Below are 24433 nucleotides of genomic sequence, written 5' to 3' on the forward strand. Positions count from 1 at the left end.
GTGAAGGCAGGTGGTCTGCTCTTTGCTTCTGTTTTGTGGTCCTCCTGTTTCCTCCTCTGTGGCTGGAGCTAAACTTCTCTGCACACCTCTCCCTGTCTCCGGTCCCAGCCTCGTTTGGCACTGTTCAAGCTTCTCGTGTGTCTGAGAACCTTTGCTTGTGTTTTCTAACTGGCCTCTCTTTCGCCGGTGCAGGGACGTTCTCCCTCACGCTGGCTCCCTCAGTCCCTGGACAGGTTAATCCAATGAAATGTGCTCCCTATGCCAGGATGGCTGCTTTTTAAACCTGCCCTGGCGCTGTTGGCCTCCCCCAAGCTCAGACGCAGCTTTTCCTGCCAGTTGCCACCTGTGTTGTCCAGGTAAAATCCATCGCCTTGTGCAAGGGTGGCCAACCCGACCCTGAGAAGGAGCCAGAATTTACCAATGTACGTTGCCAAAGAGCCCCAGTAATACGTCAGCAGCCCCCCATTAGCTCCCCATGCCTCCCAGTCAGCTGTTTCGTGGCGTGCAGGAGGCTCTGGGAGGGAGAGGGGGAGGAGCGAAGGCATGGCAGGCTCAGGGGAGGGGGTGGGAAGGGGTGGAGTGGGGGAAGGGTCTGTGGCAGAGCCAGGGGTTGAGCAGTGAGTACCCCCCAGCACATTGGAAAGTTGGCGCCTGTAGCCCCAGCCCCGGAGTCGGGGCCTAGACAAGGAGCCGCAGATTAACTTCTGAAGAGCCGCGTGTGGCTCCGGAGCCCCAGGTTGGCCACCCCGGCCTTGTGGTTTGCAGTAAATCTTCTGCTAACTAACGCGCTCCTCTAACAATGCCGTGTGTCTGGGTTAAACCCAGGAGCACCAGAGAACCTGGTGGACTGTCCCTCGTGTGTCCTGTGGAGCTGGCCGGCTCCGGGCATGGGACAGCAGGGGTGCAAAATGAAACTGCTGCTCTGATCTGCTCCCAGCAGCAGGTGCTTTGCTCCCTCCATCCCAATAATGATCTTATAAGAGCATAACCTAGCTCTTGTTTCACAGACCTCAGCCTGCTTCCCAAAATCCTTATCCCCGCTGTACAGATAGGGAAATTGAGGCACAGGGCCGGGACATAACTTGCCCAAGGCCATCCAGCAGGCCAGAGCTCTACCCAGTAGGAAACATTGCCTTGAGTCCCCCCCCCCCCCCCAAAAAAAACCCAAAAAACAAACAGTATTCAACTCCCAGCATCTGCAGCTATCTCACTGCTTCCCCACCCACTTGTCACTCCGGTCAAGTCCTTGCCTAATTTAGGTTGCAACCCCTCGGGTCAGCGGTGGTACCATTCTGTTTGCCTGGACTCTGATTTGCACCCCAATAGCACTAGTTTAATGACTGCATGGTATTGGACCTCGCCTGCCCCTCGGGGGGGGGGACCCGTCTCCTCCACAGTGTCTCAGGGCCGTTGCTGAGTAACAGCCAGGAACGTTGGCCTCAAACGTTTGCTTTGTACTGCAGCCAAGACACAGGTGCTATCTCAGAACAGAGCCAGGTCCCTGCCTGAAGGAGCTGGCGACCCAGCTCCAACACCACCACCACCCCCGGGCAGGCTGGGGAGGGTCTTGCCGGCAGTTGGTGAGCTCCTGTGGGCAAGGCTTGGTCTTTCTTGCCTTGCAATAGCACCGGGAGTCGTCTCCCCCCCCCCCCCCCCCTGTTGTGCAGGCTGCTCTGCAGCTGCGTGGTGAGAGACTGTCCGTGCTCCAGAGAGTTTGCTGACAACAGCCACAAAGATGAGCAGGGGAATGGTGTGTGGAGGGATGAAGTGACTCCCCAGGTCCCAGCTCATGTCATATGGGCCTGAGCGCAAGAGATGGGGGGGGATTATTCTCCCCAGTTTCCAGAGTGGGAACTGAGGCTCGGAGAGGTGATCCGACACGCCCGAGCTGGGAATGGAACCCAGCTCTCCTGAGCCCCAGGCTGGTGCCCAAACCATAAGGCCGTCCTCCCTCTGCATTGCACAGGTGGAGCAGAACCACACTTGGGATGTCCGTGCATCGGCTGAGGTAGCCTTGCCAGGTAGGAGCCGGCCAGCCAGCAGGGTCCCTTGTGAAGGTGTCTCTCTCGTGCGTATAGCGTGTACCTGGGTGTCTCTTCCATCCCACCCCTGGAGTAACGCCGTGAGTCGGTGGTTAGGGTCTGTTCGGCTGGACACGCTTCTGTCCTGCTCGCTCGCAGCACCACTTCACAGCTGTGCGTTGGCTTCCGTGGCCTGAGCTCTGCCTCCTCCCCGGGTGTGAAAAGCAGGTCCTGGCCGCAGGTGGAGGTTTTATCAGCGTTTATCAGCTGCCTGCTCCACATCCTGTTCTGCAGCGCCTCCCGCCCCCCTTTGCCTTGCAGACATGGCCTTCCCACGGAACCAGAAACTGAACCTCCTGCGCCTCACCGTGCTCTTGATTGTGGCTTTAGCTGGTATCAAATTTATCTTCCGAGACAGGTAAGACGCTTGTCCACAGCCAGGCTGCCCACGGAGCCCGGGGAGTGCTGGGGCCAGTCCCCTGGTGCTTGGAGCTGAGTTCTGTCTGTCCGGCCCCAAGGCAGCTCCTTAGCTGAGCTAGCATTGGTATGCCCTCACCCCGTCTCTCTCGAGCGCTGCACTGGCATGGCCAGCTGAGCCTGCCACACGCCTCTGGATTTGTAACCAAACGGTGGGGACTGGGATCTTACTGCTGCTCCCCGGCTTCTCTCGCTGGGTGCTGGAGTGTCCTGGGTTCCCATTCCTGGGCCAGCTCTCCCCAGAGCGTACAGACCTGTAGATGGGGAGGCGGGTCCCAGTGACAGAGAGCTGCGTCTTCCCCGCTCTGCCCCCAGCCAACGTCCCAGTCTGCCGGCGACAGCAGGCACTGGAGACTGTGACCCATTCCCAGGTGGCCTCTGTGGGACTCTCCTGCAGAGCACACGCTGGAGGGCACAGCCGCAGGGCAGTGGGTTGGACTGTTCAGCTCAGATACCCTCCAGGGCCAGCAGCTGTTCTTGGGGGAGGTGGGGCTGGAGCAGGGCACACCCCCTTTGGCTTAGGCATGGGGAACTGTGTGACTCCAGGAGCAGGTGGAAGCTGCGCTCACAGCCCTGGAGGCTGATGTCCCTGCCTGTCTCCAGAGCAGATGCTGGTGGGCTTTCCCCCACACCTTCTGTCCTGGCAGAGCCCCCGGGGGTTGGGAGGGGAAGTCAGTGCCTGGGGCCACTCTGCTGAAACTGCCCACAAGGGAGCTGGTGCGTCAGGACGCTGAAAGTTTCCAGCGGCTATGTTCTGCACGTGCAGTGTTACCCCGGATCTGCACAAGCACATCAGCAAGGACAATGACTTCTGGGGAAAGGCTGGAGAGGAGAAGGAGGAGGCCAACCCCCACAACCAGGCCTTAGAGATCTCGGTGGTGAAGACAATGGGTCCAAAGGAAGACACCAAAAAGCAGCTCTCCAAGGACTTCAGCACCACAGAGATGAGGCTTGTCCACCTGGACCTGAAAGGAGCTGCGCCCAAGGTCTCCTACTTGGAACAGGTGAGCAGCAGAGGGTTCTGGGATGACACTTGTCCCCTCTCTCCTGCCCTGTCCCTGTCCTGCTGGGCTGCAGGTGGACATCCCACTTGTTACAAGCAGGTCCTGTGGGGCGCCAGAGTTCAGCCACTGGCTTCCAGTGCTCGCAGAGAGCACGGGGCACCTTGCTGCCCTGGTCGCGCGAGCCACTCTCGGCTCCGTGGTGGGAAGGGAAAGGAGGAGCTGGCTTTGGAACTGCCTGAGTGTGGGATGTTGCCCACTGGCCAGGGATCTCACACACTCCCCTCAGAGGGACGTAACAGAATCCCGTGGCCGCAGTTCAGAGTGAGACACGCCTATGGTAGCCCGGGAGCTCTGACTCCTTTTGCTGCCCTTGTGCTTGCCTGGAACCCATGCAGCCTGGCAAGGAGCCCTGCTGAGGCGGGTTTCTAGCCAGGCAAGGCCATGGGCTCTTCTGGTGCTATTGAGCCTGGCTCAATGAAAGCCAGGGGAATTGCACCCATAGACACCCAGGCTCAGTCTGACCTGTGGTCTCTGGCCAGGAGACTGATTGGCAAGCTTTCCGTTTTTCCCCCACCCCGACCGCCGCTATGCTCTCCAGCCCCAGCAGGTTGGCTCATTGCCTTGAGCGTTTGCTCTCCTTGCAGGTGTTTCCGCTTCTTTCCAAACTTGGTGCAAATGGAATCCTGGTCGAGTACGAAGACATGTTTCCCTTTAAGGGTGAGCTTGAAACCCTCAAGTCTTCATACGCTTATAGGTAAGGTGTTGCAATGGGCACGAGTGAACCGCAGCGCTTTTCCACATGGCGGGGGGGGGCTGGAGGTGACAAAGGAGGAAGCATTTGGCTGTGTGTGTTGGCTAGGTATCCAAAAGTAACGTGACCCACTCGATGCCGGAGGGTCTGCAAGTCTGGGCATGGCCCTGCTGGAACAGCCCTCGATAAGAGCCCGCTGCCTGCCGCAGTTCTGAGCCCTCTGGCTGTGCCCGCCATTGGAGCAGCCTCCATGTCTGTTCTTACAGTGTCCGTGTTTGGATCCCAATTTGCATTCCCAGTGTCTCTCCACATGGAAAAGCAGTGAGCCAATGAGCAGGGAGTGACTCTGAGCTGCACCACTGTAACTGTGCCACTCTGGGGACGCGCATGGGTTTCCTGCGCTAATGTGCAGCGCTCTGAATGTGGGGGTGTAGTGGGGCAGCCGCCCGCTCTGGCAGAACGGGTTACAAGCAGCCCTGGAGAGGGCTGCGGCTAGGATAAAAGGAGTGGGAGCAGCTGAGGGAGTGGCTGACCACAGCTGGCCCTGGTAAGAGGGCTGGGGGCCAGGAGCTGAAGGAGTCTCACGCTAGCCCTGGAGTGGGAAGGGCTGGCTGCCTGGGAGCAAGGTACCTGAAGCAGAGCAGAACAGTGCTGGGGAAGGGCAAAGGAAGTTGGGATCTCCAGCCTGGTGGACTCAGGCTGCAGGCCTTGGTGAAGGTACTGGGCCTACAGCGGTGCAGCCTGGGGATAGGCAGAGGCAACTGGTCCAACCCCCTTGTCAATGATGAGTGGCCATGACAGTGCGGTCTGCCCCAGTGAAAGGGGGCTAGATCTTGACTGGCAGTAGCCACTGAGGCAAGGTGGGCTTAGAGGGTTGGGGGTTCCCCTGGGAGGGGAGACCCAGAGCGTCAGGGCACGGTGGTGGGGCAGCATCCCAAGGCATGGGGCACTGGGGTCCGGGAGGGACACGGGGCCTGAGGCAGGAGAGACACTAGCCAGCAGAGAGCGCTCCGGAGCTGAGCTAATTCCCAAGACGACCAGCAGGAAGCGCCGCGGCGGTGAGTCGTCGCTCTGCTACAGGGAGTACCAGGCTCCTCCTGTCTGTCACACAGCCGTTAACACCGCCAGTGCCCTGAGCCAGATTTAACACTCGGGCGTCGGCGTGTCTGGGAGCCTGCGAATGGCCTGAGTTTGCCAACCAGCACCTGCAAAACGCAAAGCCCTCTGACCTGCCGATTGTCCCTGTCGCCCTGCAGCGAAGATGACATCGAGAAGATCCAGCGGCTAGCGGCGCTCAATAAGCTGGAGGTGGTTCCCCTGGTGCAGACCTTTGGGCATGTGGAGGTAGGCGTCGATCTCTGCGCGAGTCGGCCCTTCCGTAGGGGCGGGCTGAGAGCAGCTGCTCCTGGCCCGGAGGGTGAAAGGCATGTCCTGCCATCCAGATGGCTCCAACCGCCTCCCAGAAGCGGGGTGGATCCAGGTGCCGACATGGCTGGTACCAAACACTGCATAGAGCTGAATCTCTCTCTTCTCTCCCCATCAAGCAGGCCTGGTGGTGCACAGACATGGCCCCATCCTGGAGCTCTCCCCAGAAAAGCTCTGTTCTTTTCTGGCTTAAACCAGGCTCACCCAGGTGTTACTGTGTGGCTTTAACAATTACTGCACACCCTGAATGGCTTAGCTCTGGATGTAGACCTGTTCCAGCAGTAGATGAGGGTGGGGAAGGCCTGTGATGGGACCTGCTTAGGAGGGCACTCTCCTCGGGATTGTTCGTGCAGGGTTTTGTTTATGGTGTTTGCAGCCCTCCGTCTTTCAGGGAGCCAGGCGAGTTCTTGGTGCTCGCAGACTAGTGGTTACTCTCCCTTTGTCAGGGGGAGGCAGGGTGACAGTCCATTGCCCTTCTTGATTGGAAGCATTTAAAGGGCGCTAGATATAGATTGGGTTTTTTTGGGCTCTGAACAGGCAAACGTCTCCCTGACCGCAGGGACCGGGTGTCATTCTAAGTCTGAAGCACCATGCCCACCTGTGGGGCTAGGAACCCACTTGTAGAACAGAGCCACTCAAGCCAGCGTCACACCAGAGTGACCTCCTGTGAGGACCAGGGTCTGAGAGACACCGAGTGGTCCGGTCTCCCATGCAATGCCCGTTGGCTGAGCTTAGGCACTGAGCCAGGGGCTGTTTCTGTGACTGCTGGGTTTCCCTCACGAGTGTCTGACTCCCCTCTCTGTTGCTGAGTGAGGAATCTGCTTCTCCTGAGGGTGTCTCAGTCTCTCTCCTCACCCTGCCACCTCAGTCTCCTCATCCCAACAAGGTGGCATTGGTCTCTGCCCCCAAACTGGGAGGTAGCTGTATGCTGGCTTTCCTCCAAGGCAAGGAGGCAGCTTCCTCTCTGTCTTGTGCCCCCCTGGGGCAAGGAGGGAGCTGGCAAGGATGCCAGCCATGGGTCCAGCTTGGCTCCACCGCCACATCACTCATTCGTAAACAACTGATATTTGCACAGGTCTTGACAGTGAGCCTGGTGGAGGCTCCTGTGAACTGGTGCGCTCAGCCCGGGGCATTCCACAGGGAGCAGGTACACCTCCCACAGACCGTGCTGATCAACCCCCCGGGCACGTAGACGGGGGGTCCCCCTCTTACTGGCCCACGTGTCCCCATTGCGCAGCATGACTCTAGCTGGACAGAGCCCCTTTAAAGCAGACCCGTGACTTGCCTCCCAGTTACTCCTTTCCCTTGCAGTCAAACTGCTCTCTTTCCAAAGCACAGCACCATCTGCCAGGGGTCCAGTGGGGTTGGTTTGTGTACGGTGTGGTTTGGTGCTACGTTGGGTTCACACGCTTCCTTGTGACAGTTTATCCTGAAGCACGACAAGTACCGATACCTGCGGGAAGTCGAGCGCTTCCCCAACAGCCTCAACCCCCACGTCCCAGACACCCTGTCCCTGCTGAAGAGCATCCTGTCACAGGTGATGGACAAACACAAGCACTCGAGCTGGATCCACATCGGAGCCGACGAGGTAAGTGCTGGGGAGTTCCTGTGGAAGGCGTCCCATGCTCTCCCCTCTGCCGGCTCAGGGAGTTATGGGGGGTGTGTGTCATTTGTATTGCAGTAGCCCCAGCTGTAGATTGGAACCCTGCTGTTCTAACACAATGGCTGCCCCTGCCTTGACAAGCTTACTGTCTAAGGAGGGACACAGTAGACTGTCCCCAATTCTAGGTGCAAAGTCCTCTACAGCTTACGACAGCCCCTCTGGGTAGAGGGAAGGGAAGAGGAACAAAACGTCTGGAGAAGAGGCTTGCAGAGCTACTCCGCCTTCCAGCACACCGAGCACAGCTTTTAGTGGCTTCCTTGCAGGTCCTGTAGCGATCTGGCTTCTGTTTACAGACCCCAAAGTATTTCCAACTCTGCATACAGTACCAGTGAAATGTAGCCCCCTGTGGAGTGCAGGGTAGCAGCTCTTTGGTGCCCGACACTGGGTTGGGAGGAGGTGACCTTTTTGGCCAAAGTACACGGGGACAAACTCTTGCATGTTACGCAGTGTCCCCTGGGTTCTCTAACGACTCTGCAGAGCAGATGGGGCCTGGTGTTTCAAAGTATCCTGCAAAGGTCCCGTGAGCAGTAAAGTGCCTATGACTCGTCTGCCCACCCTGCAGGGGTGAAGGTCTGAGTTGACCCAGCCTGGGTGTGAACTCTGGGTTAGTGGGGGAGAGTCAAGCTGCGTTCCAACCCAGCTGGTACTTTTGCCATCCAGGGTTGCCCCAGTGAAGAGCTAATGTAAGCTGTGCTGTACTGACTCTTGACTGTCTAGATGTTCTGGTGGGGGGGGGGGTTAATTTTATTTATTTATTTTATTTTTAAATGTACATGTTTACATCCGTGTTTACATCCGTGTTTACATCAGCGAAGGCCAGTTGGAGGTGCGCACCGTCGCTCCTGGGGAGCTAGTTTAAACAGTCTCGAACCAGCCCTGAGAAAGGTCTGTCTGCTGCTCAGACAAGCGTTGGCCTTGTGGGGGAGAGCTCCAATGTGGGGGTGATCCTTCACACAGAGGAGACTGAACTGTGCCTGCAAGCTCTTCGGAGAGCTTGCCTCTGCCACAGTCATCACCTCTGTCTGTCTGGAGTCAGGCTCAACCAGCTGCTCACGCTGGGCCAGCTTGGTGACACTGGTATAGTTGTGTGTATCATCCGCATGTTGCTGGCACTTGGGTCCGTCTTGTCTGATTGCTTTGCCTAGTTGCTGCGTGTAGCTGTTGACTAGGACTGAGGAGAGGCCTGATCACTGTGGGGCTGCACTGGGGAGGGGTCTGGTGCAGGGGTGCCGTTTCCCATCATTGCTCCCTGGGTGCATCCCTCTAGGAAGGACGTAAACCTTGCACACTCTTCACTCTGTGCCTGTTTATAGAGGCTATTAAGCTTCTGATCTTAACAATAGTTTCCCTTCCGGTAAATCCAGGTCTTTCATCTAGGGGAAGGGATGGATTCCAAGAACTGGATCAGCCTCAACAATGGAGATGTGGGGAAGATGTACCTGAATCACATCAAGGAGGTCGTGAACTTCATCGTGAACCAGTACAAGGGACTCCAAGTCCTCATGTGGGATGACATGCTGAGGAAGATCAGTATGGGAGCCATCCAAGGTCAGGGTGGCTTTGTGCTCTTCTCCAGGAGCAGTTAGTTGTAGGGGATTCCCTAGGGTGACCCTTGCGTATGTCTCTCCAGAGCAGCATCCCAGTTGCACCCTCACACTGCTCTGGCAATGCAGCTGCCTGGAGGGTACCTGTAGTGCCCCCTTCCCCCCCCTCCCCCAGTGTCGTCTGGGATGGGGCGGGGCAGGGGAGAAAGTGTAGCACGGACACTAGAGTGTCTCCTGGGGGTTTGGTGGTGTCTCCACCAGGAGCGGTGGAAGGTCCCTAAAAAGTGTGGGGGGGGCCACAGGTGCCAGAACCATGGCCCTGCCCTTCAGGCTGCCCCTTCGCCTAAGGCCGTGCCCCCGCTTGCTTCTCTCAGGGGCGGGGTCTCCCCCCCTCCCCCGCCAGCACCCCTGGTCCCTGCCCATAGTGTGGAATGCTTCTGGACTCACTTATATCTGTGCAGTTTGGAGTTGTGTATCCTGCTCACAGTCACCCCAACTCTTCGTGTAGGGAGCAAGGGGGGTCTGGGCTGGTGGAATGCGGTTGTGGGGAGGGTTTCCCCACCAGCCTTCTCTCTCCTCCCCTGGAGCTATTGGCAGAGATGCTGTTGCATTCTCTCCCCTCCGGGTTTTTTTTTTTTTTTTTGTCCTGCAGAGTCTGGCATACCGAAGCATGCCTCCCCAGTGCTGTGGTTTTACGCCCCAGACTTTGACACTGAGCAGATAGGTAAGGGGCAGAGCCTGTGACGGTTTCATCCATGAGCTGCTTTGGGAGACTTGCCAGATTGCATGTTGGGAGGTTAAAGGCCAAGTTGAGCCCTGGTGTAAGCTGGGGACGGCGCCATGGAAATCAGGATCACGTTTCCTTTGTGTCCTGCCCTGCTGATGTCCTTTGCTTTGTCCCGGTTGTGACTGTGACTTTTTTGTGCCGTGGACCCCTGGTGCCTAGGAGGTCGGCAGAGTCCCCCCATTTCACTGCCATGGGGCTGCCAGCTGGTGACCCTCTTACTCTTTGCTAGTCTGGGTCACATTTGAACTGGTTACTTAAAGGTAGCGTAGGATCTAGGATGGAGCCTAATAAACTTCTGAGCCACCCGCCAGCATCCTGTTGCCAGCCCCAGACAAGAGGAACGGATAGGTGGGTAATGGTGTTAGTTCTCCGGCTGGTGCGTGGGCCCATGCCTATGGCTTGCAACAGGAGCAGTGTGTCTCTGCCTCTGCTTGTCAGCCACTCAGCGGTGCTGGTGGGTCTGTGTGGGGCCCAGGGCTGGCGCTCTCCAGGGGCACTCTGCGGTAGCACTTCGGGAGTGCTGTGTTGAAGCTCAGCCTGTTGGCACTGGCAGATGTTTTCCAGCTGTTTGCTGATCATGGTATCTCCATCTCTCTTAGGAAAGTTTATTTCAAAGTACGCAGACAGTGGCTTCAAATCGGTGTGGTTCGCGAGTGCCTTCAAAGGCACCACCGGCCCCGCGCAGGCCTGGACCCCTTTAAATTACCACCTGAAAAACCACCTGAGCTGGCTGAAGGTGATCCAGGCCATGTCCAAGTTCCCACTCATCAAGTTCCAGGGAATTGCCCTCACGGGGTGGCAAAGGTGAGGCCCTGCACTAGGGACCGGAGGGCGGCAGGGGGAACGACTGTCCCTCCGCCTCTGAGCGAGCGCCAGTCTAACACGCTGCTTGCAGAGAACGTGACCTCTCCCCTGGGGGGGAGGGATGGATGGCGGGCGAGACGAGAGCAGTCCCAGGCTTTGCTCGCTTTGCTGTGCCATGGCCGCAGCTGGAACGCTGCCTTCAGCCGGGGCGACCCTTGAGTGGGAAGATCCCGATGACCTGCCAGGAGCTCGGAGAAGAGCATCAGACAGGATTAGTGAGCTGGGGGGCGGGGTTATGGGGGAGTGAAACCAAAATCGTCCAGCTTGGCTGGGTGGCTGAGGGGAGGATCCATCAGTCTGGAAATAAGCGAGGGGTCATGTCACAGCAGGTGATACAAGGCAGGGGAGAGGGGGAGGTAACTAGGGGCAACGGCATCCAGAGAGATGGGGCAAAACGGACTGAGCCTGCGGGAGGATCCCTTCACCTGCGGATCCTTTTCCTGAGGGGAAGGGTGAAAGCTGCCATGCTGGGGACTGGAGAGAACTCTAATAGGGAGCAGCCCTGCCCTGACAGGCAGCTGGGGACCTCCCGGGTCCATCTCAGCTCCAGCCCTATACTTCGCTAACTGCCGCCCCCCGCACACTTTCCTTTGCTTCTCCTGCTGTTACCGCTTTTCCTGACCAAATCTCCTGCCCTGGTTAGATAGAAATGCACCTGGAATCCTAGGCTGTGCAGCAGGAGAAGTCCCCTGCGGAGTCCCCAACTGTTGCACAATGTTCCTCTTCTGGCCCGTGGCCATGCCCCGCAGCACCAGTGCACCAGCCTGCTGGAACGGCTCTCAAAGGGGCTGCCTGCAGCATGGACAAGCAGAAGCTGGTGTGGAGCTCCGGCGAGAAAGAGGCAGGGATAGCTGCGGGGCTGGCAGAAGTCCCTCAGGGCAGTGGGAGTTGGGGATTCCTGCTGGGGCTCAGGGCAGCTTAGGGACCCTACAGATCATCAGTGGCAGGATCTGGGGCTGTCCACCGCGGCTGTGTGTGCGTCTGCCTCCCAGTGCGATGCCAAGGGACTGCGGTGAGACAGTACAACAGCTGGCAGAGGGTGATGGGCTGGGGATACCATTCTGCTGCTGCTGTCCTGATAGCAGGCCACTGATGGGCAGGGGGTTCTGCAGCGTGACCACGTGCTGTTGCTCTCCTTTCCCCGCAGGTACGACCACTACTCCGTGCTGTGTGAGCTGCTGCCGGTGGGGATCCCGTCCCTGGCCATGTGTCTGCAGACACTAGTGAACGGTGAGGGGCTCGCTGCCAGGGCATACAGTGCGGGCTGGTGTCACCAAGCCTGAATTACCTCAGCTCTCTAATGTGAGAATCAGCATGGCCTAGCAATTAGACCAGGTGACTAGGAGTCAGGACTCCTGGGTTCTATTCCTGGGTCTACCACTGACCCCTTGTGCAGTTTAATCTCTGGCTTCCTCTAAGACTTCGTACAAAAAACTGTGTTTAGACCAATTTTTAACAGTTTCCTCTACGTGTATGAGATCTATAGTTACCCCTTTTGACCCAAGCAGTTAGCCAGTGTTCAAGGTCTTGTGGGTTGTTTTTGTTAGGAAGCCAAATTGATGAAGGAGTCAGGTGTTTCTCGGCAAGATTTACAAAGTTCTGCATCCCTGGACACAGGAGGAATCAAACAGGAGGCAGTGTCTTTACTCACACTCCCAGCCTCTTTCCAGCCAGCACTCTGCTTTAAAAGCACTCTCTTGGGACCATGTTCCCAGTGCTTTTCTGGCAGCTTCTCACGCTTATCCTGAATGAAAGGCAGCTGTCCTACCCACCAGCATCAATGCGGTATCACTCGGCCCCTATCATTATAGGGAGCTATACACTTTTTATACATATATATATATATAATCACTTATCGCCCGTAATTTACAGGAATGAGCTCTACGGGTATGTGCACCCTTCATACCAGTGTAACTCAATCTGTCCACACTAGGGGGTTGTGCAGCTTTAGCTATCCAGGTTTCAAACCGATGTAGGTAAAGCTGTACCAATAGTGTGTGTAGACCAGCCCTTAGTGACTTGCCCAGGAGCACCCAGTGCATCAGTGGGAAGGCTGGGATTAAAACAACAGTGTCACAACTCCTAGCCCACCAAGCTTGGAGTTCCTGTGGTGAGAAGAGGAATACCAGAATTATGCAATTCTCTGGCAAGATACTCTGTTTCTGTGGCCTCAACCCAGCCTGCCTGCTAAATACATGCAGCGCTGCTCCCTCCAGGAGTGTTGCTCACTAGCTGAGCAATGCAGTTGTGCTGTTTGTTTCCCTGATGGGTGAATATTTTGTCCTGGAAAAGCAACTGGTTTGGCCTTGAACCTGCATGTTGACAGCCAGGAGAGTAAAGGTTGCCTGTAAAATAGTATTGAGCTTTTTGGGGGCATTTTGGTCCTTCATGCTATTTTTATTCAGTGATCACTATTAAGATGTTCTTCCTACGGGGCAGGGGTGTGTGTGTGTGGGGGGGGTGTGCACGCACATGCGCACTGTTATACAGATCGGGCTGAGCGGAGCTTTCTGTCCAAGAGCGGGTGTTTCAGAATGCTGTACCATCCCCACGCATTCTCTGACTGCTTCCAGAATCCCGGTGCCGCATCAGGAACAGGGAGAGGGCTGGTGAGGGAAACGTGAGGTCATTTGGCCAAGGGGTTCCCCAGACACAGCCCCTTGTACAAGCTAGCAGTGTCTAGTGTTCCAAAGGCTCTCCGACGCCTAGGGCTGGAAGTCGGTATGCCCGGCAGGCGCTGGGGTTGGCTAGTAGCTGGTGTTCCTCCATAGGACATACAATATCCGTCCTGTGCATTCAGCCTGTTTGTGGCTTGATGCTCACAGTGCTTTCCTGGGTATTTTGTTTTTCCCTTGATAACAGGGGACAGCCGCAGTGCATCCTCCCACGTGCCTCCCATTTCCCTAGTGTGTGGGCAGCTCCCAGCCTGTGGCGATGTGCCCATGTAGCTCTCATTCAACTGGCACATGCCACACCTAGTGGACCCATGGTAGCATGGGCGGCGGTCAGTGGGGCTGGCCACCCCGAGCACGTACCCAGGGCTTCCAGACAGGTTCCTCCCGCAGCTGCCTGTGCTCCTATGGCTACGCTACGGTCCTCGCCACGCTGGCTGGCTGGGTGCTACCGCGGGTGTGTCCCCTCAGATGGGGACCATGTCCCCAGCGCCACGTGCAGACATGACCTAAAGATGAAGGTGCCCCCCCCTTGAGCTCCGAGCAAGCTGCCAGTACAGCCCCCATCTGGGTAAAGTTTAGACTCCCTCTCAGGGCTTCTCCTGCCTGCTCTGGCCTGGCCTGGCCTGTCCTCTCCCCTTCAGCTAACCCGTGTGTCATCTTCCCCCCCCCCCCCCCAGGTGGATTTACTGAAGCAACTAACAAGAAAATCCTGGACGTGTTGGGCTTCCAGAACATCCATCTAGAGAAGAGCACGTGGTACGTTGCTCAGGCCAGTGTGTTCCAGCTGGCTGGTTCCCGGGGCTGCTGCCCGTCAGCTGTGGCTCCAAGTGCTTATCCTGGGCTGTGCTGAGCCGTCACGGAGCCCAGCTGGCCTGCTGTGTCCCCTAGTCCTCCCGTTAACTCTTGTTTGTGGGGTGTTACCAGCGCATCCCAGGAGCCTGCTGCACCTCCTATGTGTGTGTCTGTAACATTTGTCTGACCCCCCTGAGGCAGGGCAGGGCCATATCCCCATTGTACGGGCCAGGTTGCACAGAGAGACTAAGTGATCCGCTCCAGCTGAGTCACGGGGAGTGTGGGTCTCCTGCATCTCAAACTAGTGCCCTAACCCACTAGGCCTTTCTTCTCTGTCTAACCCACCAATCCTCTGTTTTAGCTGCTGCTTCCATAGTGGTGACCCTTCCTCCGAAGCATCCAGGTTCCATGCCCATTGGACTCATCGGCAGCAGGCGCTTAGCGTGCAGGCATCTCATGCCTATGCACCAACAGCCTCTATGTATCTCCCCCTGCCCCTCTCCTGTGACCCGCTTGGTGCCTCGGTCCTGCGGGCAGGCGTCCCGGCATCACTTTGAACCTGGTCTCCAGGCACCCTGCGGTTAGCACCTCCTTGCACTAGAGTGCTACTCTCCTGAATTTAGTGCTTGTCTTGTGGTGGCTGCTGGCTAGCGGGCTAGTGGTTCAGTTCATTTCTAGCAGCCTCTGTAGCCCTCTAAAGCTCTGGCAAAATGTTCCTGAGAGGTGGATCCAAGCTCCTGTGTTTAGAGTCTCTCAAGGCTCCTCAACGGCAAGATAATCAAGTGTCTTGCCCTGGTGCTGATGTTCTAACACCCAAATTCTGAGTTCCAAGGAGTCGTCTGGCTCTTAGGATCCTTCCTTCACTGATGTGACTGCAACTCCAGCTGATGGCAAAAGGCTTCTCATCCGGGACTGGATCAGTCCAGCATGCCACTTGTGATGCTCTAGCGGGTAAAATGCCGGGGGCAGGAGGAACTCTCTTGCATTCAGAGGGTGCGGTCGTTAAGTAGCCTGGGATTTGGGAGATTCTGCTTCTTTCCCCTGCTCTGCCATAGACGCCTGTGTGACCTTGGGCAAGTCACTTAGCCTCTCTGTGCTGCCATTCCCATTTATGCCATGGGGACAACAGCCCTGCCTGCCTCACGGGGTGCTGTGTGAGTAAACACATCCGATATTGAGGTGCTCAGACACTGTGGTGATGGGCGGGGGGCAGCTGAGTAACTCAGACAGCATCCAGAAAGGAAATATCTCCATAATATGGCAAGCACCTTTGTTTTACGTACCTAAAACATCTGCAGTAAGAACTGTGTAACCAATATCCCTATCGTCTATCAGTCCATGCACAGGGCTGTCCTCTTAGTGTGATCTAGTCTCTCCCCATCTATTTGAGCCTAGTCTCTACATAATGACCGAGTCCCTGGCACAGAACTGGACCTGCTGTGTCTGACACAGAGCTTAGGTGAAGTCATGGGTGGTCTTTGGGGGTCTCTCGTCTTTCCTGTCTTGCTTGGAAACGTGTCCACATCCTTATTAATTAAATTCCAACTTTCTATTGCCATTGGCCCAAACCAAAAAGGCTTGGTGGGGATGAATTCTTGGGTGTCCAGCAAGTGTGAAGTCGGAAGCTGGGTGTCCTTTGGTTCCAGAAAGGTTGGTCGCATTAACCAGCAATTGGATGAAATGGAAAGTCCCCTGTATCAGCTCTGAGAGCAAATGGGGATTTGGGGATCTGCTTCCTTGGTGGTATCAGGAACTATCCCGTGGCTCACATCTGCTCCTGCTGTGTGTTTCTCCTAGTGAAGGGAATGGCGCATTTCCAGGCTCTGAAATCTATCGCATGGTCGAGCAAATCAATGGCCAGTTAAAAGAGAGCACTGCGAAAGTCCTGGAGGAAGAAAGGTAAAGGGTGCTATGGGGCTGGAAGCTGGGCTCTGTACCCTACCCTAGTCTCCCAGCTCATGTCGAGGCGTGCTGGAGTCTGGGTGCTGAACCCAAAGGGCTGGGTTGTTGTGAGGGGGAGGGGGTGTTTACTGGAGCTCCTTTCTGGTCTCTGCTACGTCTAGCTTTCGTTCAGAGGTGTGCAGAATCAGTGACTCCTCCCAGGCTCCTTGCCTAGCTCCTTGGCTGATTTCAGTCTCTTTCCCTGCCCAGCCTCCACCCTTCAGGGCCCTTGTCCTAATCTCCCCTTTCCACTGCATGCCCCACTCCAGCTCTGGTCCCCTCTGCATTCAAGTCAGCCTTATTCCTCCTGGGTGCCAGCAGCAGGTGCATTAAGTGCTTGGGGGAGACATGCTTCTTGCTCTGTTCCTGTGCCCAGCACTACAGCCTCCCTCAGCTGCTGTGGGGAGCAGTTTCAAGGAAAGTCCTGCTAAGCCCCTGCAGCCTCAAGATGAGGCATGCTCAGGTGCGCTATGGGGATAGTGCATGCACAGTCCAATTGCACCAGGAGCTGTGTGGGGATGGAGCATGCTCAGTACACATGGAAGCTTTAGAGAATTTAGCTGCCCAACTCTTAACAAGTCTCTACTGAGCACGTGCAAACAGAGATTTTATTTTCTCGTAGGCTTATAACTTGGCCAAATTTGGGTAGTTTTTCACAGGAATGGCAAAAGGCACCTCCCTGACACCAGGGCAACACCCCTGCCATATTTCAAATCCCTGCCCCAAAGCATGAGGGTGCTGGAGCGTCTCAAGGAAAAAGGTGGTCAGATTTCTTTTTTTATATATAACCCGGCTTAACGTATTTTCCCCTAATCACGTACTACAAACAGCTGAACCCTTTTTGCTAAAACTTTAACATAAAAACTCGGCCTGAGGCAGATGCCTGGCTTGGAAAACTTCAGCCCAAACAGCTAGTCTTTTTGGCAAAGTTATAAGCAAGTGGAAAGTGTTGGACAACCCTCAAGTAGAGATGTTGCTGCCAGGCCTGCCTGTAGTCCAGTTTTCTGGCGATTTGTTACGGGGCTCCCCCACCAGGGTTAGCTTTAGCTGGCGAGACCTGCTAGAGTGAGAGGCGTAGTTACAAAACAACTAATCCGGTGTTTCTGTGGTGGGGTCCGTTTGTCTCTCACATCAGCGCCATCAAGGGCTGGTTCAGCCCGTACCACAGGAAGCACCGGTTCGGTAACCCGCGCAACCTGGAGAACTTCGGCAGCAAGGTGTTGAAGTACGTGGGGCTCCCTTGGCCCACTCTTGGGGGCGGGTAGATGGGACTCGTACCGCTGTGTGAGCCTGGTGGAGTCTCTGTGCGATGATGGGCTCCTGGCCAGGCTTTCACCCTGCTTCCCGTCAGGGAAGGGGAACAGAAGCAAGCGCTCGCCTTCCCGGGGCTCTTCTCCGAGGCGGGGTGAAGGCCTTGCGCCACGAGCGAGGCCTCTGCACTCGAGGTCCCCACTGAGCAGGAATCTGAACTCCGCCCTGTCTGAATGGGCATGGGGCTGAGAGGGGCAGTATGGGCCTGCCCTGTCGCAGCCCTGGGGAGGGCACGCAGGGAGGGAGTACCATGTGCCCTGCAAAGGCAGTGCCCAAACCAAGTTGCCCGTGTTGCTGAGAGCCGGGGCTGGTCTCTCACAAGCCTGAACCTTGATCCCCACCCAACCCCTCTCCCTGTCTGAGGGGTGGAGGGGGCAGCTTCCCTTGTCCCCTTTGGGGATGTCGCATCCAAAGCGACAGCCCTAACTCGAGCGGAGTCCTGGCCGCTGGGTGTGGCCCAGGGCTGGGGTTCCTAGTGCAGTGCTCACAGCAATGGCCTGCTGCTCTCCTCGGAGAACTGGTGGCCTCTTTCCAGCTGCAAGAGGTCACCGGGCCCCCGGGTCTCTTGACATGGCGATGGCGTGCCAGCAGGGGACACTCCCATAAAGCCCAATCCTGCCTTCCTGGGGCCGGAGGGGTGGGAGCCGGTTATGTACCGGGCAGTTAGTTCTAAAATGACAGGAGGAGGGCTGGGCCGGGAGCTGGGAGACCAGGGCCTGAGGCTTGGCTCTGGCCTAAGCTTCCCAAGTGACTTTGGACCAACCCCTGCCCCTCCCTGGGCTCGGCTGCCCCTCTGTAAAGCAGGGAGGGGGAGGAGGGCCTTCCACCCAGGGGTCTTGGGGGCCTTCACGGGGCATCATCAACTTCCAAAAGAGCGTGGGGGCCTGGGCCTGACCCGGAGCCCCCGCTGGTCACCATGGCAATGCAGTTGCCCCCTGCTATGTTGAAAGGACTCTGCCCCCATGGCTGGGGGGGTGCAGGAGGAGCTCACAGAACAGGGCCTTTCACCTGTACCTGGAGCGCTGCGTGGAGCAAATCCTAGGTCCATGGGGAGATCTGTCCGTGGCAGGAGCTAGGCTGGTGATAGCAGGTGTGATGCTGTGGGGTTTGTCTGGTCGATGGTGCCCATCTGACTCGCTCAGAGCCCTATGGCAATGGTGGTTAATCAGCCTGCACCCCTGCAAATGCCGCAGGCTCCTGGCTCTGACACGCTGCCGCCTTCTGCCACCAGGGTCCATGAGGACTGGGAGAACTTCATCCAGAACTTCCGCTCCCAGCTGGAAAGCATCTACTTCCCCGACACGGTGGAGGAGTGGATGGAGGAAAACGTGAATCCCTACATGGACCGGCTGCGGGAGTTTGTCCGGGACTACAGGGAGATCATCCGCCTGAATGCCAAGCCCAAGGCCTTGTAGGGGCAGGAGCCCAGGCTGGCTTGCTGCAGCGAGGAGCCCAATGTCACTGCACAGTGGAGTTGAGCTGCCAGGAATGTGGTGACTCTGGCCGGAGCTTATTTCCCCTTGTCGTAGTCCATTAGCAACCCCCAGGCCAGTCTAGTTTCCTGGCTCTCTCTCTCTGCAGAGGTGGCCACTGGACTTCTCTGTTCCAACCCCTCTTCACACTAGTCCCTAAAATAATCTTGAAAAGCATGAGCGAGGCCCTGGGGAGCGGGGCTCTGGGATTGGGCAGCTGTTAATGTCTTGGGCTTGCCTGCTCAGAGCCACTGCAGCGCCCGCCCGCGAGTCGCTGGCCATCTGCGCTCTGAGCCTTGTGGCTGCGATGCGTTCTCCAACCTCAGAGCAGTACCCTTTTCCCTGCGTGCCCAGGATCGTGCTGTCACTGCGGCTCCCCCAGGAGAGGGGGGATGGGGCTGGCTTGCCTTTCAGCCCCCATTCACGCTTGTCCGGGAGCCCATGGCTCTGGCAGCGCAGACCTGCTCCGTGGATCCCCCTTCTTTGTGGGACCAGGTAGGAAAGCCATGCCCACCTTCTTCGAGGGGCCCAGGGGTGGGTCTGTCCCCAGCCTGGCGCTCCGTGAAGCCGTAACAATGGGAGCTGTTTGGCCCTTCGTGGGAAAGCTCTCCCGGCAGTGACCAGCTCATTGGGGACGGAGACCCCCATCTACTTCCTGGTGACCCAAAGTCATGAGAGGGAGCCTCTCCTTAGGGGGAGCTGGGTCTCTGCCGACACTCTGGCCACTCAGGGAAGAGCAGTTCCCTGAGTGTAGGCTGTCGGGGGGGTCACACAAGGTCTCGTGCTCTTTGCACTAGTCGCAGATTGGTGACCCACAGAAAATAGGTGTATCTGTGCCCTCCGTGCCAGTGAGGTGACTGGGCCGCTGTCTAGTGCTCACACTGGCCCAGTAGCAATAGTGAATCTGAAGACGACTTGCTTAGGCTTCGGGCTGTTTGGAGCGGGGCTTTCCAAAGGTCTTGGAGCTGGCCTCGCTCCTGCTGGCCACGTCCCTGGTAAAACATCCTGCAGCGGGTGCAGAGTCATGCTGAGCGCCATTGAACACTGCACCCTGACCCTATGTGGGCACTGCAGTCCCAGGTGTCACGGGCACTCAGGCGCTAATCTCGCTAGCGTGGCTAAAAGTAGCGGGAAAGCCGCAGTGCGGTGGGCTAGCAATGTGAGTACGTAGCCAGCAGTCTGGACCGGCGTGTCCAGCCTGTATTGAAGCCATGCCGCTGTGGCCTCTCAGCTGTTTTAGCTGCACGAGCGAGGTCAAAACTACCTCCCGTAAGCCTGCCTGAGCTGCAGTGGCTCCTAGCTGCTGGTATCTATTTTGAACGTTGAGATCTGATGCCCACGATCTGTTTCCTTCTGGAGATGTGGATCTTCACGGGCTGGGCGAGTCCCTTGGGAGAGCCGCTGCTCTTCTGCACCAAGGCTCCCCCCTGCAGGAGCCTGGGAAATGTTGAGTGGTGTTGTCCACTGCGGTCTGGGGAAGGGTTAGGCAAATGCTGAACAATTCCTGCTTTGGGAGGCTCCTCCAGGGACAATGCTGCCAGACAGGCTTGCTGGGTTTGCAGGGAGAGGGTCTTGTTTTGGCAAATAAATGCCCCAGAGCAGGAGCCTTCTTTCTACTGGGGATGGTGACAGACCCTGGGCCTTACAGCGGAACACAAATTAGAGACACTAACAAGTATTGGAGAGCTCAGAACCTGCTGGGGGTTGGCCTGGGGGCACTAAATCCCCCTGGAGCTGGGAGTTCTCCCTGCATTGGTGGGACTGACAAAAACCCAGTGTGTGAGCTCCCCCTGCTGGTTCCTCATCAGCGCCGGATCCAGACGCTTCCCCAGACTGATAACTCCCTTCACTGATGCCGGTGCAAGAACCAACATCTTGGCCTAATTACTGTGTAGTAACTCGGTGTAGCAGCAATCTCTGCAAGCAGCTGTATTCATATTGGTTCCATTTGAGAGGGCGGGGGACTCTGGTGGCTTCTGATCTGTGGAGTAAAGGGAAAGTCCAGGGTGGGAGACCCTGATCCAAACATCTAAACTTATCGCAAACAATGCGGTTACAATCAAAAGTGAATTGTGCAATGTATGGCATCCCGCCCTCCCAGTCACAGGGCTAGGGTCCCTCGCAGGTTCTCGCTGTGGGCTGTAGTACAGTGGGGTGTTTCATTTCCCCAGGGAACGTGGCAGACACTGTGCAATAACCCAGGCTTCTCACACATTGCCACTGTCTCTGCACTAGCTGATGTTGCTGTAATACAGTGAGTGAAACTTGGGTCCGATGCCTGCATGACTGTATGGAGAGGACACCTGTTTGCCAGTGGATCTATTTGGTTTAATATATTGAGCCTAATTTGTTTTTATACTGTATAGAAAGCTCATGTAATACCGACTTCCACAATAAAGTATTTTCCTAAGAAATGCAGCAAATGGTCACTTGTGGCTAGAGTCCCTCTTACCGATTCTCCTGCCCCCCCCCCAGGCCTCTTCCTTCTTTCTGGGAACAGTCCCTGGGCTGAGGACAGGGTTCTGCAGCGCAGCGGACTAGTGCTAAATGGGCGTTTCTCCCAGGAGAGCCTAGGTTCAAATCCCAGTTTGGTTGCAGGCTGAAAGGGTGGGAAACCGCAACAGTGTGGACTTCAGCCTAGCTGTCCGAGTGGGTACACAGGGTCCCGGGTGGGCTTGACCTTGTGCTGCTGAGGCTTTGCAGCTATGGTAGTCACCTAAGCCATTTGTAATTGAGTTAGTGTCTCTTCCCCCCCCCCCCCCCCCCATGTGCTGCAATCACCCCTCTGATTGCAGCATCGACAGACACAGACTTAGCCCTGGCTGGATACGGATCTGTTCCACCAGAAAACTACCATGCTGTTGGCCAGGGGTGGCAGTCTCCAGGCCCAGGATCAGACTGTCCCTGGATGCTGCTGTCATGGATGGGAGCTGTGCACAAGGATCCTGGAACAGCGAAAGGTGCGTCAGCAGCAGAGTTACGGGGAGGCTGGGAAAGCAGGAGGCTGTGGGTCAGGACTGAGGGGCACTGGCAGAGCTGTGGGGGGAGCCCAGGGCTGGGATAGCAGGGGAGTTGCAGGCCAGGATTGAGGGGTGTTAGAACTATGATACACTTGCCCGGCACCGGCCTAGGCCTTGCCTGTCTCTGACCCAGCACATATTTGTTCATTGCTTTCAGGAGCCCCCTCTAAATGTGAACGGGGGATGCTCCCCCAAGGCTGCCTGCTCAGCCCATGTACAGCTGGAGCTGTTCCCCGCTGAAGTGCTTCACGCAGCTCAGGTCCGGGGTCCTGCGGACGGAAACCATCTATTGGGTGTTTTGTTACAACATGAAGCTGGGGGGGGGGGGGTGGCTGCAGCCCCACTGCTTCTGACCCCCCCCCCCCCCCGAAGCTGCAACTCTTGGGTGTGATGAGCTGGAGGGATTTTTCAGCCAGGAGGTGGCGCCGTTCTCTCTCCATGGACGCCAGCAAGGCGCTTTGGGCTGCTCTGCCAAGCGCCCGCGGGGCAATGGGCGCTTGGAAAGGCTGCGGTGCGGCCGCCCGGCAGGGCAGGGGGAAGCGTCGGAGCCGACACGCAGCCACTGCTCTCCTGGCTGGACCGGGCGCTTGGGAGCCGTCTCCTCGGAGCCTGACGGCCTGGCTGCTCGGGAGCTGCCTCCTGCCCGCGCCGTGGTAACCCGGGGGTGCTCCTGGCAGGGTGCCCGCCCTGGGCCAGCCTCCGGCGCTGCTCTGGGGATGCCTGTGGTGCCCCAGAGCGGAGGTGTGACCTGCAGGCGGGGACACCGGGCCTGCGTGGGCACCACTGCTGAGCCACGAGGCTGTTTGCAAAGCCCTCCGTGTGCAAACACCATCAGCGGAAATGGGTGGAGGGGTTTCATCTTGGGGCCGGGGGGGGTGGTGCAGAAAAGCCCCTACTTAAAGGGGGGGACAGCAGCCGATCGGCGTCTCTAGGCTCCCTGCGGCGCTCGCTGTCCTGGCTGGCGGCACGTCGGGGCATAGGAAACGAGACCCAGCCTCTCTCTGCCGGCCTGTGGGGTTTAGCTCGGTCTCCTCCTCGTGAAGCCTGAGCCCTGGTTAGTCGAAGGGCCAGAGGTAGATGTACCCTTGTTTAAAGGCCTGGGCCGCAAAAACCAGCTGGCTCTTTGGTGCTCTGGCCCGTGCAGGCCTCGGAGCTAAGGGAACCGTCTTCGTCTCTGGGGAGAGAACTGTGTCTCAGGCAGGGAATCCCTTCCAAGGGCAGCGTGCCCTCCGGGGGGGGACATATCCAACAGCAACACTAGGAAGGCCGCGGAGGGATGAGCCAATCCAGCCCAGGCCTTCGCAGCCGCAGCCAGGAGAGGGGGAGAGCAAGGGGGGCTCGGTGGCAAGGTCGCAAGGAGAGTGCTCCCGGTTTATCATCCCTGCTTGGCACCTGGGGGCGGGAGAGCAGCTTTGGCTCCAGAACAACTGTCTGCTTTTTGGGAGGCCGGGGGGGGGGGGGGGGCGAGGTGTGCCGATTTGTGGGTCAGTTCTGGGCACTGAACAGGTCTGTAAAAGCAGCCAGGGAGCCCCTGAGCTCCAGGCCCTCTTCGCGGAGGGTCTGAGCAAGGACGTGCTTCCAACCCCCTCGAGCTGCGGCATGTTCTAGGCCAGGCCAAGGCTGGGGTGAGCTGGGTGAGCTCCCTACTCCACAGCCTGCAGCCCATGACGCTAGCCTGCCCCTGGCTTGCCAGCCCTGCCTTTGTTCCTGGGCTGGGAAAGGCGAATAAGCAGGATGGGGGAGATGCTGACCTGGATCCGTGGCCCTGGAGGCCTGTAAGGCAGAGTCCTCCTCTGCTTAGTGCTAGGCAGGTACCACGGCTGTGGGACCCCGCCATGGGGGGAGCAGAGCCTGGTCTCTCTTCTGTCACACAATGGCGCTGGTGAGAATTTTCCCTGTGCTTGTTTTTCCTGTGGCTGCAGGCCAGGGCCAGGCTTTGGGGTTCAACCCAAGCCAGTGAGGAGTTGTCATCACCTGCAATACTCGGCTGCTATGACCCCTAGCCTGCCCCCTAATAGCCAACGGACAGTCCCCCCTCCCCTCAGCTTCCACCACCCAGTTACTGTTTGCAGAATGACCCCAACACCCCTCATCCCAAATTTCCCCAAAACTGGTGGACCACTCACAGACGTAATTCGCTTTGCTGCTCCTTTAAAGAGACCGAAACCGCAGATTGGTCTCATGGCTGGAGTTAACAAGCGTGTCAATTCGGTCAAAGCACTGGGCTGGGTAAGAGAAAATGTATAACTAATGTATTTAATGAGAGACAGAGTTCAAGTCTAGGGGATAAAGCTAGAATGGGTTACGAACAAACCCTAGCTCTTGGGTCATGAGATCCCAGCCTGTGGTCAGAGAGTGTATCGTCACTGAAATGCAGCTCCTGCTGGGGAGGAGGAACAGCCCTCTAACAGCTCCCAGCATCAGTGCATGCCATCTTAGGGCTGGAAATGAAGATTTCTGAAGAACAGCCTAGCCCCTGTGGGTTTTACAAAGCCTGCATCACATACACAGATTAGCCGGGAGGTTTGCCTTTTGTTGCAGGTAACTGCGTGGATGTTGGGATGTTTCTGAAACCAGCTGAGTGGAGGATCCAAAACAAAGGTGGCTTCGATTGTGCTGGAGCAGGGCACAGCTGCTCCAGTGAGGTACACTTGGAGGGAGCTTTCAAGTGACTGTGGGCTGCAAA

The 24433-nt window shown here is 57.3% G+C and overlaps 1 protein-coding gene across 3 annotated transcripts in view; it reads left to right on the forward strand.

Annotated features, from left to right (window-relative positions):
• LOC125643773 (hexosaminidase D) overlaps positions 1-21141 on the forward strand; it is a 40063-nt gene extending 18922 nt beyond the window's left edge. For all 3 annotated transcript variants that reach the window (XM_048866930.2, XM_048866928.2, XM_048866929.2), the window contains exons 3-15: positions 2343-2439; positions 3265-3502; positions 4147-4256; positions 5510-5597; positions 7102-7266; positions 8706-8889; positions 9538-9609; positions 10272-10476; positions 11684-11766; positions 13889-13967; positions 15801-15902; positions 17080-17169; positions 18487-21141. In XM_048866930.2, coding sequence (XP_048722887.2) covers positions 2345-2439; positions 3265-3502; positions 4147-4256; positions 5510-5597; positions 7102-7266; positions 8706-8889; positions 9538-9609; positions 10272-10476; positions 11684-11766; positions 13889-13967; positions 15801-15902; positions 17080-17169; positions 18487-18670 — 1695 coding nt within the window. In that variant the 5' untranslated portion in view covers positions 2343-2344 and the 3' untranslated portion in view covers positions 18671-21141. The remainder of the gene's footprint in view (positions 1-2342; positions 2440-3264; positions 3503-4146; positions 4257-5509; positions 5598-7101; positions 7267-8705; positions 8890-9537; positions 9610-10271; positions 10477-11683; positions 11767-13888; positions 13968-15800; positions 15903-17079; positions 17170-18486) is intronic.
• Positions 21142-24433: the final 3292 nt, after the last annotated feature.

The sequence above is a fragment of the Caretta caretta genome, chromosome 10 (assembly GCF_965140235.1).
Source record: "Caretta caretta isolate rCarCar2 chromosome 10, rCarCar1.hap1, whole genome shotgun sequence".
Lineage (NCBI taxonomy): Eukaryota > Metazoa > Chordata > Testudines > Cheloniidae > Caretta > Caretta caretta.